The 13,138-nt window shown below is 30.7% G+C and overlaps 1 protein-coding gene and 1 long non-coding RNA gene across 9 annotated transcripts in view; one reads left to right on the forward strand and one right to left on the reverse strand.

Annotated features, from left to right (window-relative positions):
* The window catches only part of LOC129922865 (uncharacterized), a 56,701-nt gene extending 49,452 nt beyond the window's left edge, over window positions 1–7,249 (forward strand). For all 8 annotated transcript variants that reach the window (XM_056010771.1, XM_056010775.1, XM_056010768.1 and 5 more), the window contains 6 exons: window positions 217–510; window positions 991–1,108; window positions 1,307–1,340; window positions 1,795–1,890; window positions 5,084–5,123; window positions 6,056–7,249. In XM_056010771.1, coding sequence (XP_055866746.1) covers window positions 217–510; window positions 991–1,108; window positions 1,307–1,340; window positions 1,795–1,890; window positions 5,084–5,110 — 569 coding nt within the window. In that variant the 3' untranslated portion in view covers window positions 5,111–5,123; window positions 6,056–7,249. The remainder of the gene's footprint in view (window positions 1–216; window positions 511–990; window positions 1,109–1,306; window positions 1,341–1,794; window positions 1,891–5,083; window positions 5,124–6,055) is intronic.
* A 1,066-nt stretch (window positions 7,250–8,315) lies between these two features.
* On the reverse strand, window positions 8,316–13,138 carry LOC129922868 (uncharacterized). The gene is made up of 3 exons (XR_008774819.1): window positions 11,845–13,138; window positions 11,067–11,423; window positions 8,316–9,479 (listed from the first exon to the last, which is right to left on the reverse strand). It is a non-coding gene; the product is annotated as an uncharacterized LOC129922868 (long non-coding RNA).

A 13,138-nucleotide genomic window follows, 5' to 3' on the forward strand; every position in this document is an offset into this window, starting at 1 on the left:
TAAATTTGATTTACAAAGGTCTTTGTAATAATAAAATCAGTATAAGTCTTTTGCTAAGGATTATATTTTATTTTAGCTATTAACGTGACGGGTGGACGGCCAGACAGCTCAAGAGCAATAAAATTATTTTCTAACACATACCCCTACAAAGTGGTAAACGAAATATTTGCTGCCTATTTTTTAAATAGCAATAATATTTATGTTTCTAAAATTTAGATCCCCAAAAAATTGAAACAACACTTTACATCAACGACCAACTAAAAAACGCCACAGATTGTAATGTTACAGTACACAATAAAATGACCAACATATTCTTAGTTGTGAATAATAAGCTGGATGTAGTTTGTCAACTGGAGATCACTGACCATAACAAAGGAGTGACACAGTCCAGTGAAACTAACGTATTAAGCTATACCGCAAATGTTACAGAGAAAACAATCATCACTTTAACATACTCAGTTTGCAAGTTACCGGAATACAATCATAGCTTTAGCTGCTCCATTAAAACAGGTACGCACTTCCTTTGAACTAATATAGATGTTACTATTTCCGCAGTATATTTTGCTTTAGTTATATAAGGTAAGTAAATGTTTTACATGTTTCGGAATTTCCTTCATAGTGGAAGGTAATTATCTCCTAGACCAAACCTCCCGCAGGACGACGGGGGATGGGAGCGGGCAGGGTTTGAATCCTGGACCATCGATAAATCTGAATGGCAGTCCAGTGCGCAAACCGCACGACCAGGCAGCCATCCAAAGTTTAATGTATCAAAATAATTCAATAACTTAACAAATTAAGATAATACTACTAATTGTAATCTTGAATTCTGAAGAAAATATCTAACACTTAATAATGATAAAAATACTTATTGATTTGCATCTAACAAGAATAGTTATAGTACACATTATTTAGTGTAGACACGTATAAACAATTTAATTGTTATAATTTAGTTAAGACTAAATAGTAAACAATTATATGTTTTAAATTAAGCTCCTTCTAGCTTTGAGCAGAACACATGTGGCAAAAGCAGCGATGATGTTTGGATCAAGTTTTGGATTGTCTTGGCTGTGTCGGCTACAGAAGGCCTCTTACTCCTAGCCTCTTTCATGTAAAACGAAAATAAATCATAATCTTACAATGTTCGATTGAAATCATTAACCTTCACAGCATATATATTTCATTATCTATTTGTAATAAATTCATATAAATGACAAAATGTAAGAAGATTTGTATGATCCTATATAAGAATTATTAGGTTTGTTTAAAAAATACCCTTTAATTATTCAAAATAGTATTATCATGACAGGTGCATTCATAAGAGAAGAGGAAATGTTAACAAGGTAAACTTTATATACTAAAGTAAGATTATAGTACAGGTGTTTATGCAGTATGTTTCTGTGTGTGTGTGTGTCTGTTTGTAGCTATCCATCCCTTCCATCCTTTCATCACATTAATTTAACAGATTGCTTTCAGGGGAAAAGAATCTGTTGCTTGAAAATTACATGTATGTATGTATGTATGTATGTATGTATGTATGTAAGTAATATGTTTGTATGTTTGTATGTATGTATGTTTATATGCTTGTATGTATGTATGTATGTATCCGTGAGCATATATCATATATATATATATATGGTAACATCAGAAAATCAGTCTATTTAAGACACACGCTTCTTCTTCCACTCTGTTTCTTTCTCTCTCTATGCTTTTTACTTTAACTTGTTTTCATCGCTATAATCAATTTTTTCTTCAAAGATGTTAGTTGTTTTTTTTTTTAAATATGTTTTTTTCAAGGATTTAGATTTTACAGAATCAAAGAAATGTGTTTTAAGAAGCAGTACTAGCACAGAAATGGAAAGTCTTTACTCAAATAGCACTGAAGACTCAAAGGTATGTCATAGTCGTGATTGAAAAACCTGCTTGCAGAAGTGATTTAAAAAATTACATTCTTCATTTTCAGAAAAGAAAAAAGTGGCCATTGCATCAGAACTTTGAATGGTCTAAAATATTATTATGTCGGATTTTCACTCTTTTCTAGTTTACGAGATCTAAACGGGATGGACGGACAGACGGACAGACATTCCACACAAAACTAATAGCGTCTTTTTCCCTTTCGGGGGCCGCTAAAAAGAAATAAAAATGTAAACTAGATAGTATTGACTGTTGTCACTAAGCGCATAGGCCCTATAGATTGGTTGCTATGGAGGTTGTGCAGATTCGTTGTCTAGTGGTTGCATTGCTGGCAAGCTACTCTTAACTTTAGTCCAGACAAGGAAAACAGGTACATCTATCAACGGGGACTCTTTATTTACAAAATACTGTCATACTGTTAAAAAATAGTCAAATAAATTAGATAGTTATTAATGAATTTATTGAACTGCTAAATATATGTACATCAAATATTCCATAAAGTATTTCAATTAGATCTTCGTAACGCACAGCTTAGACAATCTATATTATAAAGTAGAATGTGAGGGGTATGTATGTATGTATGTATGTATGTATGTATGTTACTTATAGACATCAAAACCGCTTGACCAATCTTGATAAAACTAGGCAGGAATGTTCCTTGGGTACCAACTTAGACCGTAGTGTATGTATTGTAGCCCTAAAACAAACTTAAGACCCTCAAAAAAAAATAAAGTTGTCCGACTCTATTACAGCTATAGTATTTTATGGATCTAGGCCATGTCTACAATGTTGACATGAGAAAAGATAGAAAGGATTTAGACCTAGATCTAATTTTAAGAAATACACTTTGCGCAGATAGTTTTTTACTTTGACACATGAAAAGACAAAAGAAGATCCATTGATTTCATTATATAATAAAATTAACCTTCAATTTTGTGTTTCAAAAGCATTTTTTACATTAATTAGTTCCATATATCTGTGATTACAGATTTCCTGACGAACATTCTTTCATTAGACAATTCCGTAATGAATCGCGTACTAAATATTAATTCGTTTGTTTACTTTATAATCCCATCCCTAGATCTAAAACTCTAATTCAACTCTAAGATGATAAAACTTCTCTTCGCACAGATAGTTTTATACTTTAACACATAAACATATTAATTAAAGTCCATTCATTTCATATTTTGATCAAATAAACATTCAAATTTGGTTTTCTAAAGCTACATTCGTCTACGAAAGCTGCGAAGCCGAGTTGAGATAGGCCTAGATCTATATTCATTCATGAATCGCGTACTTAAAATTATTTCGTTTAATTGTTCACTTTATAATCCCATTCATTTAACAAAGCTATCGCTCTTTTCGTTTTTAATAGATAAGAATGATAAGACTTCGGGTAAACCCATTTTCTCAAAACTAATTTTATTTTCGTAGCGAAACAGAAATAACGTGAAAGGATCATTAGCTACGTTTAACATACATCTAAATCCAATCCTCTAGATTATCCAAAAGCATTTTTTACATAAATTAGTTCCCGATATCTACAGATTTCCTGGCGAACATTCTTTCATTAGACATTACCAAATGGTTACACATTAACACATCTCTCTTCTGAGGTCTGAGTCTATTCCTAGGCCTAGGTCTAAAACTCTTACTGAACTCTAAGATGATAAAACTTCTTTTCGCAAACATAGTTTTATGCTTTAACACATAAACATACTAATTATTGTCCATTCATTTGATATTTTAATCAAATTAACATTCAAATTTGTTTTTCTAAAGCATTTTTAATACATTCGTTCGCTGTTCGCTAAAGCTGCGTAGCCGTGTTGAGATAGGCCTATATTCATTCATGAAAAAAAGTTCACGCATGCGCAGCACAGAACTCTAAATTAGTGTAGATTTAGATCTACGTCTACCTCAAGATCTACTTTATACTTTATACACATGAACATACAAAATTTAGTCTATTCATCTCAAATTTTAATCAAATATATGTAGGCCTACAAGCAAATGTTTTAATTTGAAAAAAAATAGATTTAATTAAGCCTATTAGCTATTTTGATTTGATAGCTTCATTCACACTATTTTTACATTGACACATTCGCTTTACTTATTACATTATTATTTCGTTTAATTGTTTACAAAACACTCTCAGTGACTATATCGACAGTAATGCGCAAATAAAGACCCGCGGGTCGCGGGTAACATATGTCTAGTCTCTCATAAATCGTAAATCTCTCTCTCTCTCTCTCTACTACACAAATCTGACCTCCTCTCAAAATAAAGCAAGTAAAATATCAAAACTACTTTAAGAAAATAAACAAAGATTATCATAGCTGTAAATGCATTAATTAGCTTGATTTAATTTACTAGATCTAATCTACCAATAATGCATGTATGCTATTTGAAATATTCACCAATTGTTCACCAATTACTTTTTATGTGCTCCAATCACTAGTGTGAAAAGGTAGACTGGGTACAATAAAAAGGTGTTAGACATTAATATGAACCCAAGCGCTCTAGCCTCCTAAATCCCACACGCTAGCCACCGAGCCAGCCAAGTGCTTATGAAAAATATACGTTTATAGCTGTCTTTTTTTAGTTTGAAATTTTAGCCGACGACCAAACTCTCTAGACAAGAATTATCTTCTATTAGCTAGTAGTGTCCCTATGTATAACGAGATTGATACAATATGACTAATTCACTAATTGATTTTTTTTTTCAATTTATTCATGGTTTGTTTGGGGTAATAAATTTATAACAAGGTTGCAAAGACAATTTGTGTGGAAAAACAAACTGATAATCGGCCCCCGAAGTGGTCCACCTAGGCAAGTAAAAAGGCAGATTTCAATATTATCAAAATGAATTTCTATCAAAGACAAATGACAGAGAAGTATGGGAAAAAAAAGGTTAACAGATCTTGGGTGGTGCCCCAGCGGTCCAGCAGAGCAAAGGATAGGGGAAAGAGAATGTGTAGTTGGGTGTTAACCTGGCCTAGCTGATGTCTTATAATGAATATCTAATCGATCTAATTGTTTTGTAATGGGTCAATCTCTCGTTCCTCAAGAAAAAAAAAATCGAAAAAAAAAAATTACTTTGGTTCTATGTTTAAATAGAATACCTAAAACCTAAAAAATTAAATTAAATGCCAATGTTATTTTATTTCAGACTCTGAAAGCTAAATTAGAAAAATAGAAAATAGAAAAAGGTATGTTTTATTACTTAAAAAGGCCTTGAACAATATATTTGTATATAGCACTGATGTTAGCTTATTAGCAAAGATATTTATAACAATATTTTGGCAGATTAGGTTACTAATGCCCATAAGGTCTGAAAAGGGAACTTTACTTTGTTTTTACACTTAATATCAGCTCTGTTTTATTTTTAAGTACTTTTTTTATGGAACATGGCTTAGACCAGCTGCATTGTTACCCTAGATTTCTCTGCATTCATTCTATCAAGCTTTCAAACCTCCAAATAAACACATTTTATAATAGAATAGAATACAATTGTGATAATTAAGACTCAGAACTAAAAGAAAAAGAAAAGATTTAATGCTGCAGAGATGAACGACCTTATAGAAAATACAATAAACATGCATATATGTGACTCTTCCGGACCAAGTAAAACAAAGGACATTTGGTCCACTAGGCCTTTATCAGCTACAGAACTGCACTGGTGTAAAAACAAAATGGAGGGGGTGATTCCTGACAAAATTATATGGGAAAAGATTCGAGTTTTAGTCCCCATCTCATGTTAAATAGCAATGTTTTGGTTGTTAATCCCTCTAGGGTGTAAGGTACCTGACAATGAAAATAAGTTGTTGTTTTTTTCAAACTGGAGACGGGTGTTTTTGTTATTGCATTGTGGTAATAGCTATAATAATTAGCATGCATTTAAAAAAACAACTACTTTTCTTTAAAAAAAATGGATTTCTATCTACATAAAATGTACATTTCAACAATTTTAAAATGAAAATCCTCATGACTAAAATAATAATAATAATAATTACTATTATTATTATAGTTCAATAAATTATAACAGATTAATTAAAAAAAATACAATTTCGAGTATCATAACTTAATAAAATTTTACCATATTATAGAAAGCGTTTAGTATTACAAACTTTTTCATCCTCAGATTAAGATCTTTCAAAAAATATGTTTCAACAAACGAACTAACACTTGTGATCCAAACACCATTTCTACACTGCGAAAGTGATAGAAACAGGAGATCTACTACCATTCCTCTCATATACAAAACTTGCAATAATGTAAGAGGTCTGTGTTTATATGAAACATTATGTAAGCAGTTTTTTCCAAGTAACTGTTTTAATGCTTTCAAATCTGTCACTTCTTTTAGAACTTGTTAGCAGCTTTTGAGCTTGTAGAACTGTGGAAACGTGTATTGTAAATATTTATATACTTAAAATGAAACATTGTCGTGTATTTGCTCTTGTTGCAATGTTAAATTGTGTGTAGTCAGTGGCATACCAAGGAGAGAGCACGAGCGGGAGGGGGAAATATAATTTTATTATCACATAAATGCTAACATAATTAACTCTTTCTCTCCGTAATTATTTATTTTGCTCATTTGTATTTTACTATCCTGCTTTCACTATCCTTCAATAACTTTTTTTGTTTGTTATCAGAAAATGTTCTATTTGGCATCGAATTATAGGAGAATGTATACTCTTTGTACACAACACAAATTTAAAGTTTATAACTTCAAAAATCAATTTAGTTTAATGGGGTCAAATCTACGATGACATTTGTCAATTAGTAGAGTAAGAATTAATAAATCAACCATGTGTAAGACGTTAGATGATTTTACTTATATTACATTTTGAATTGATCAGTGCACTGGTTCATAACCGGATCCCGTCTTATACATAAGCAATCTAGGCCTCCGATAAGTGGATGGATTTGCAAAATGTTCGTAGAGAAGAAATATCGAAACTTGTGCCCAATGTTATTGCTGAAGTTCACTAGTCTAACTATTTATTTACTTCGCCTACGGCCTCCAGTGTTTTAAGGCCGGCCCTGAGATAACGTACATTCTTTGGGATGCGCTGGGGGAGGATTTAACTGTAAATATAGTTCTAAATTTCTTTTAAAAGTAAACAAAAAAAATGTTAAAAATGAAAATATATTAAACATGGGCGTATCCAGGGGGTGGAATTCAAACCCCCTTCCCTCGAATTATGACTGATTTTTTTTTCTGTTTTAATTATGTTTATTTTTTATGTCAGATAGTAAATGAGATTAAGAATGACATGCTATATTTATATTACAATAATTAGTTATTAATTTATTACATTGTGTATCATATACAGTTTTGAATTTTGGTTTTCTTTTTTTTTATCTGGAAATGTTTCATATCAAAACAGTAGAATCATAATAGTAAAATTAGTACTAGACTATGTCATGAATAGATGTATTGCATATTGTATTGTTATAACTCTGTTCCCGCACTGATATACATGGTGCGCACTAGCACACTTCCACACGAGAGTTAAAAATAGAGGACAGGATATAGAGACATGACGGTAAATGCCGGCTTATTTTGAAAAGAACAAACTAGATCTAAGAAAACCTGACATCCTGTGGTTTGAGTGTGTTATTAGTTTTATTTATTTAATCATTTTCAATGTTATTATTTCTCTGTTGAGTGCTTTTCTTGAAATTACAACAGTATTATTAATTTTTATCCTTATTATTTATAATTTAAAAAATATGCTTTAAAAATAATTTGATTAAGTGACTTTTTACTTTTTAACTAATATGTATTATTCCAGACACTATAAACGATATTAATATACACTTTACTAAAAAGAGAAAAAAAAATGTTTTTTTTAATACCAGAGCAATGTATTTTTGTAATGCTGAAATTTAAAATTGTGACATTTACCTCAATTTGAATTTAAACAAACAATTATTAGAATATTCTTATGAATTATGATGATAGTTTATATTTTCACATTATTTTTGCCGTGAAATTTAAATAAAAAAAGTTTTTTTCTGCTATGGTCAATTACAATATATGTGTTTTACTTTTTAAACGAACTTTGCTTTAATTATTTCATAGTTGTTTAAGGTGAAACCAAGCGTCACGAGTAACAAAGTATGTAAGTCGAATCGGTCAGTACTTTCATACTCATTTGCTTCAAGTCCATTTATTGAATATAACTTATTATTGGGATTAATCCATATCACTGTTTTTTTCATTTCCTCTTTGTTTCTCACATGACCTATGAAAGAAGCAAAGGACTAAAGAGCTGCATGTAAAGCCTTCTATAGAACTAATCACATATTCAGAATCACAACTACATCAAGTAAAATAAGACCAGTAGTTTTGAACGCCATTGAGGCCCTTCCCTCCCCCCAAAAAAAAAAAAAATCGACAGTTTTCTTGGTGGCTCTGCACACACAACTTGACTCAATTATTGTACTTAAATTGGAGATTTTTATGTCAAAATCTATTATTTGCCCTTAAAGAAAAACCATTGATTGTCATATTATCTAAAAATGATAATATTTAAACATGTCGACTTACTATGTTTTACTTTATTGCAGAAATAAGGGGGTCGAATACTATCTAATGATGGTTTTAGCAACTAACTGATGTTCAAAACAAAAACCAAAATAAATGTCTGGCTGTGAAAAAGTATGTATGAAATCAACCTGTTCCTTAAAGGAAAACTTTTAACAGGTAGTCATGTCTTACAGCTCAGCTTTGGTCTCTTCACAGTATTGATTTTTTTTGCCAGCCAGAGTGTTGACTTGTAACAGGAACTCAATTGTCTTCTTTTTCAGAAATCTGAAATCTAACATTTCTCTGTAATGTTTGACCCTAGGTATTTAAATGAGTCCATTTCTTCTAATGTTTGACCCTAGGTATTTAAATGAGTCCACTTCTTCTAATGTTTGACCATTCAACTTTAGGAAACATCTCACACTATGTCCACCACAAACTAATTCAAAGACACAAACATTGTTGAATTGTTTGAGGCCACAGTGGGAAATTAAAATTAAACTCTTAATATTAAAATTAATTGTAACCCTACGAACTCGAGCATTAAATACTACATTAGTTATGTAGAGAAAAAAATCTTTCTACAAAGGAGGCTTTTTTTAAAAATCATTTTTAATGCTTTACTTGTTACCCATAATGGCCAGATCTTTGTTTCACTTGTCTTTGTTGCACTGAACGTGAAAGAGATGTACGAGCTTCAAGTTTTCATAGCTTTGATTCCTTAGACAACAACAAAATTTAGTTTTTTCCTGAATTATAAATATAAAAGTATCCACTAAAAATAAAAATACTAAATTATCCAATAAAAATATTAAAATTATCCAATATAAATATTTCTATCAACAAAAATTGTGGATTATGTACAACAGTGTTTTATCGTGTTGTTTAACACTAAATAATGTACAATCCAACTCAAATATGCAAAAAGGAGTTTCAAAAACAAACATTAAAAACTGGCGAAACAGGTTAATGACAAGATGGTAATATTATAAACGACTTATTCAGATTTTGATCAATTGGTTGGAAATATCTGAAAAAAAAAAAGAAAAATAATAAATGTCAATACGGAACATGTAAAAGAAATGACGTTGTAACAATTGGTATAGCGTTATTATCATTATTAAAACAGAAGAACATACATAGATGAAACATATTACACATTTATATATATTTTTTTAGTTAATGCAAGTATATAAAGAGACAAAGTTTAGCTACATCTATTCAAACAGTGTAATTGTTGAAAACCATTGTCCAAGATGTTTATAGTAGTGAGGTTTCCATTATTGAAAACATAAATTATATTTTATTAGGTTCTTACCTTTTCTAGTGGACTAAGACTTTGGAGATTCAATGGAAAATATAACGAAATAAACGAGAAAGTAAATTAATTAATAAGTAAAAAAGATATGTGTATTGTAGTTAATAATAATCCCACGTTTGTTGACAAGACACATACGATACATAAATCTATGCCATTCACACACAGGAGAATAGCGTTTCTATGTTATAATTTCCTTTACACACATATATGCAAAAGAAAACTAAATTACACATGATATGTTATTGGCAGTGTATGCAAGATTACATAGAAACAACACAAACAGCTAGTTTTTCTGCTGTGTCTTCGAGAAAACCAAGCCCAACAACTATCAATACTGTTAGGTATTAAGATTATATTTTGAACTTACCTTAGAGATTTATTTTTTTTGTTTATTTCAAACAATGACACTCATATATATATATATATATATATATATATATATATATATATATATATATATATATATATATATATATATATATATATAAACAAGGAAAGACAATTGACATGAAATGAAAGGGAGTTGTTAGCATAGGACTTAGAAGGATGTGCAGTTCAACTTAAACGTTAGTTTTTGGCATAAGATTTTTTTCTGAACGTGACAGCGACAACTTATATGTATTTCCTTTTGTTGATGCATTAAACGCATTTTATATGTATCCAGTCCTAATCAACTAATTCTTGTTGGTCTAGACTTTGTGTTCTATTTAGTTGAAGTAGTTAATTATCTTACTAAACCCTCCACACGGAAGACAAGTCTGTGTTCACGATAAATACTCATCTTTAGATATGCCAAGATGAACAACATCACTTTAATTTGTAATATCAATGAGGACAATAATTAAAACATGTGATAACTGCATCTTTGCATGAATTTTAGGTAAAGTTGTATAACTATAAGTTACGGTTAATTAAGTTCTGTAAATGCTAGCATTTTTCTCAGACATATAGTCACAACTTATAATTACGCTATAACAGAGGCAATATTAAAGATGAATCAGCGGTTTATTATCGATAACATGGTGAAGTCAATCAGTCACATTTCTCTCCTTGTCTCTCGTAACGTCATTGTTTAAGTCGCCTTCAAACACTGTATTTAGTAGTCTATTTAAGATATACTACAAATTTGTGAAACAACTTTTGTTTTTTGTAAGGCTCGAATACAGTTAAATAAAGTAGAAATTAGAACCTTTTCTTCTATTGTATTTATAATGTAACTTTAGGCTGGAATAGTAGTATGCAGTGGCCTAATGACATAGAAAAGCAATAAAGTAAAGAAATAAATAGTATACTGACCAAAAGTTTTAACGAAACAGCTCGATTCATTTGTTTCGTTTGTATCTAATTCCATTTTAGGCTGGGATATCTTTTTAAATGTCCATTTTCCTTCATGAAATTTTGACACATTCTTTATTATAATTTGCGCTGATACAATATCATCTACAAAACTTAAACTAACGCTTTTTACAATTATAATTTTACTTAAATTCTCAAATGCGTTTTTGCTGTCAAATTGCAAAACTACGATTTCCTTAAGACCTATTTCTTTTGAAAGTGACAAAAAAATATTAGGATCATTATACTTTCTCCAGTTCATTGAAATCATTCCATCCCTGTGTGTTTGATATATACCACAATGAAGTTCTAGACAAGCTGTAAAAAAAAAGAAACCATAACTAACATAAATTAGTGTTCAAATTTAATTATTAACAATTTAATTCAAATGTCCCAACATATTTACGATTCACGATCTTTGTTTCATTATGAAAAGTGTAAATTTCGGCCCTGAAAACCACATAGCAAGAAAGAGTGTTTAACACTGAGAAACGTGCTCGAATGGGTCTTCCCTGCATCTTTAAAACCCCAGACAACTCCGCCTGCGCTAAATTGTCGTGGGGAGTGGGGAAAATTCGAGTCCACAAAAGTAGCAGCTTTTAGGGACAACTAGCGACAGAATTGGAAGTGTGAGAAATTACCTGTTCAAAATTTGTACCAGAAAGAGAGTATGATTTAAATAGCCTTAGTCAAAATATGACACAACTATAATTTAATGAACTACATTAATATCACTTACATACGAAAAGGATCAAAAAACAAATAAAATATAATGGGAAAGTGATTCGGTTATAACACATCTCACTACTGATCCAGATCAATACTATATGCGTATGTTAACAGTAGTAGTTAACTACAAGAATGGAAGTAATGGAGAAATACTTTGACCTACACACTAATGATCTCATGTTAGTCAAAGCGTCTACAATAAGTGTTTCTTTCCTGTCTTATATTGATGATCATTTTTGTTTAAAGTTTAAATACATTATTTTGTACATCGCATCTTTCATACCTATATCGCATGCTTATCACGGTATGGTTTAATCATTTTTGTGGATCAGTGGTGGGTGGGGCTATTGCGGATACAGTTTCTTTGCTTGAGCCCTCAGCAAACCCTACTCAACTAGAGTCCGGTGTTGAGCTCGTGTCCCAAGCGGTTTATGTCTGTCTGTCAGTCACACATCCCAGTAACAAGAGCAAATTTTATTGTTCAATACCATTATATATATAGTATATTAATATATATATAGGTTGTGCCACCTATGTTAATATTTTTTTAATGAAGATTTCATTTTGTAAATTTAATTTGTCGTCCTGCCATTCAACGTGAACATCAGTAGCAGATGTTTAAAATTGTCATTTATATTTTTTTTTAAATGTATTAACATCACGATTTCTTCATCGAGCAGTGTTAGGTGAATTACATAGACATCGATATCTTTAGGCAGAAGTTCATTGTCAACAAACAAGTAATGTGAGATTGTAAAACCCTTTAAAATAGATTTAATATCTCTATAAAAGAGAGAATGAATGAATTAATAAAAGTCTTTTTTTTCCTTGCAGTCGAATGTTGGTTTCATTCACTTGCATTAGATGCCTACCATGTAAGGCACTTGTTTAGCCTAAGTCATCACCAATCGATAAATCTTTCTATTTCTCAAAAAAAAGTTAAAAACAGAAAATCCCATAATTGTAGGCTTAGTAAAGAAGTTAACAAAACGAGCAATACAACTCCCTTTCGAAATCCAGCGAACTTTAGTTTACAACAAGAGTTCAGCAAGTTCCTCATCATTCGTTTCACAAAACTGTTGAATAATAAGCTTATATTTTGGAATGTGTTTACTTGTTATTCACAATGTTTATAATTAGATTCAAATAAGAATTAAATTGTAGGATAAAATTGCTAGTCGAATAGTAATTAGATCTGGATTTTCTTTAAGCTATATTAATTATGAAACCTTTATAGCGGGCCCCATATGTCGCAATAACTAGGCCTAAACCATTTGAATTAATATGTCATAACAAAAAAAGTC

This window comes from Biomphalaria glabrata, chromosome 14 (assembly GCF_947242115.1).
Source record: "Biomphalaria glabrata chromosome 14, xgBioGlab47.1, whole genome shotgun sequence".
Classification (NCBI taxonomy): domain Eukaryota; kingdom Metazoa; phylum Mollusca; class Gastropoda; family Planorbidae; genus Biomphalaria; species Biomphalaria glabrata.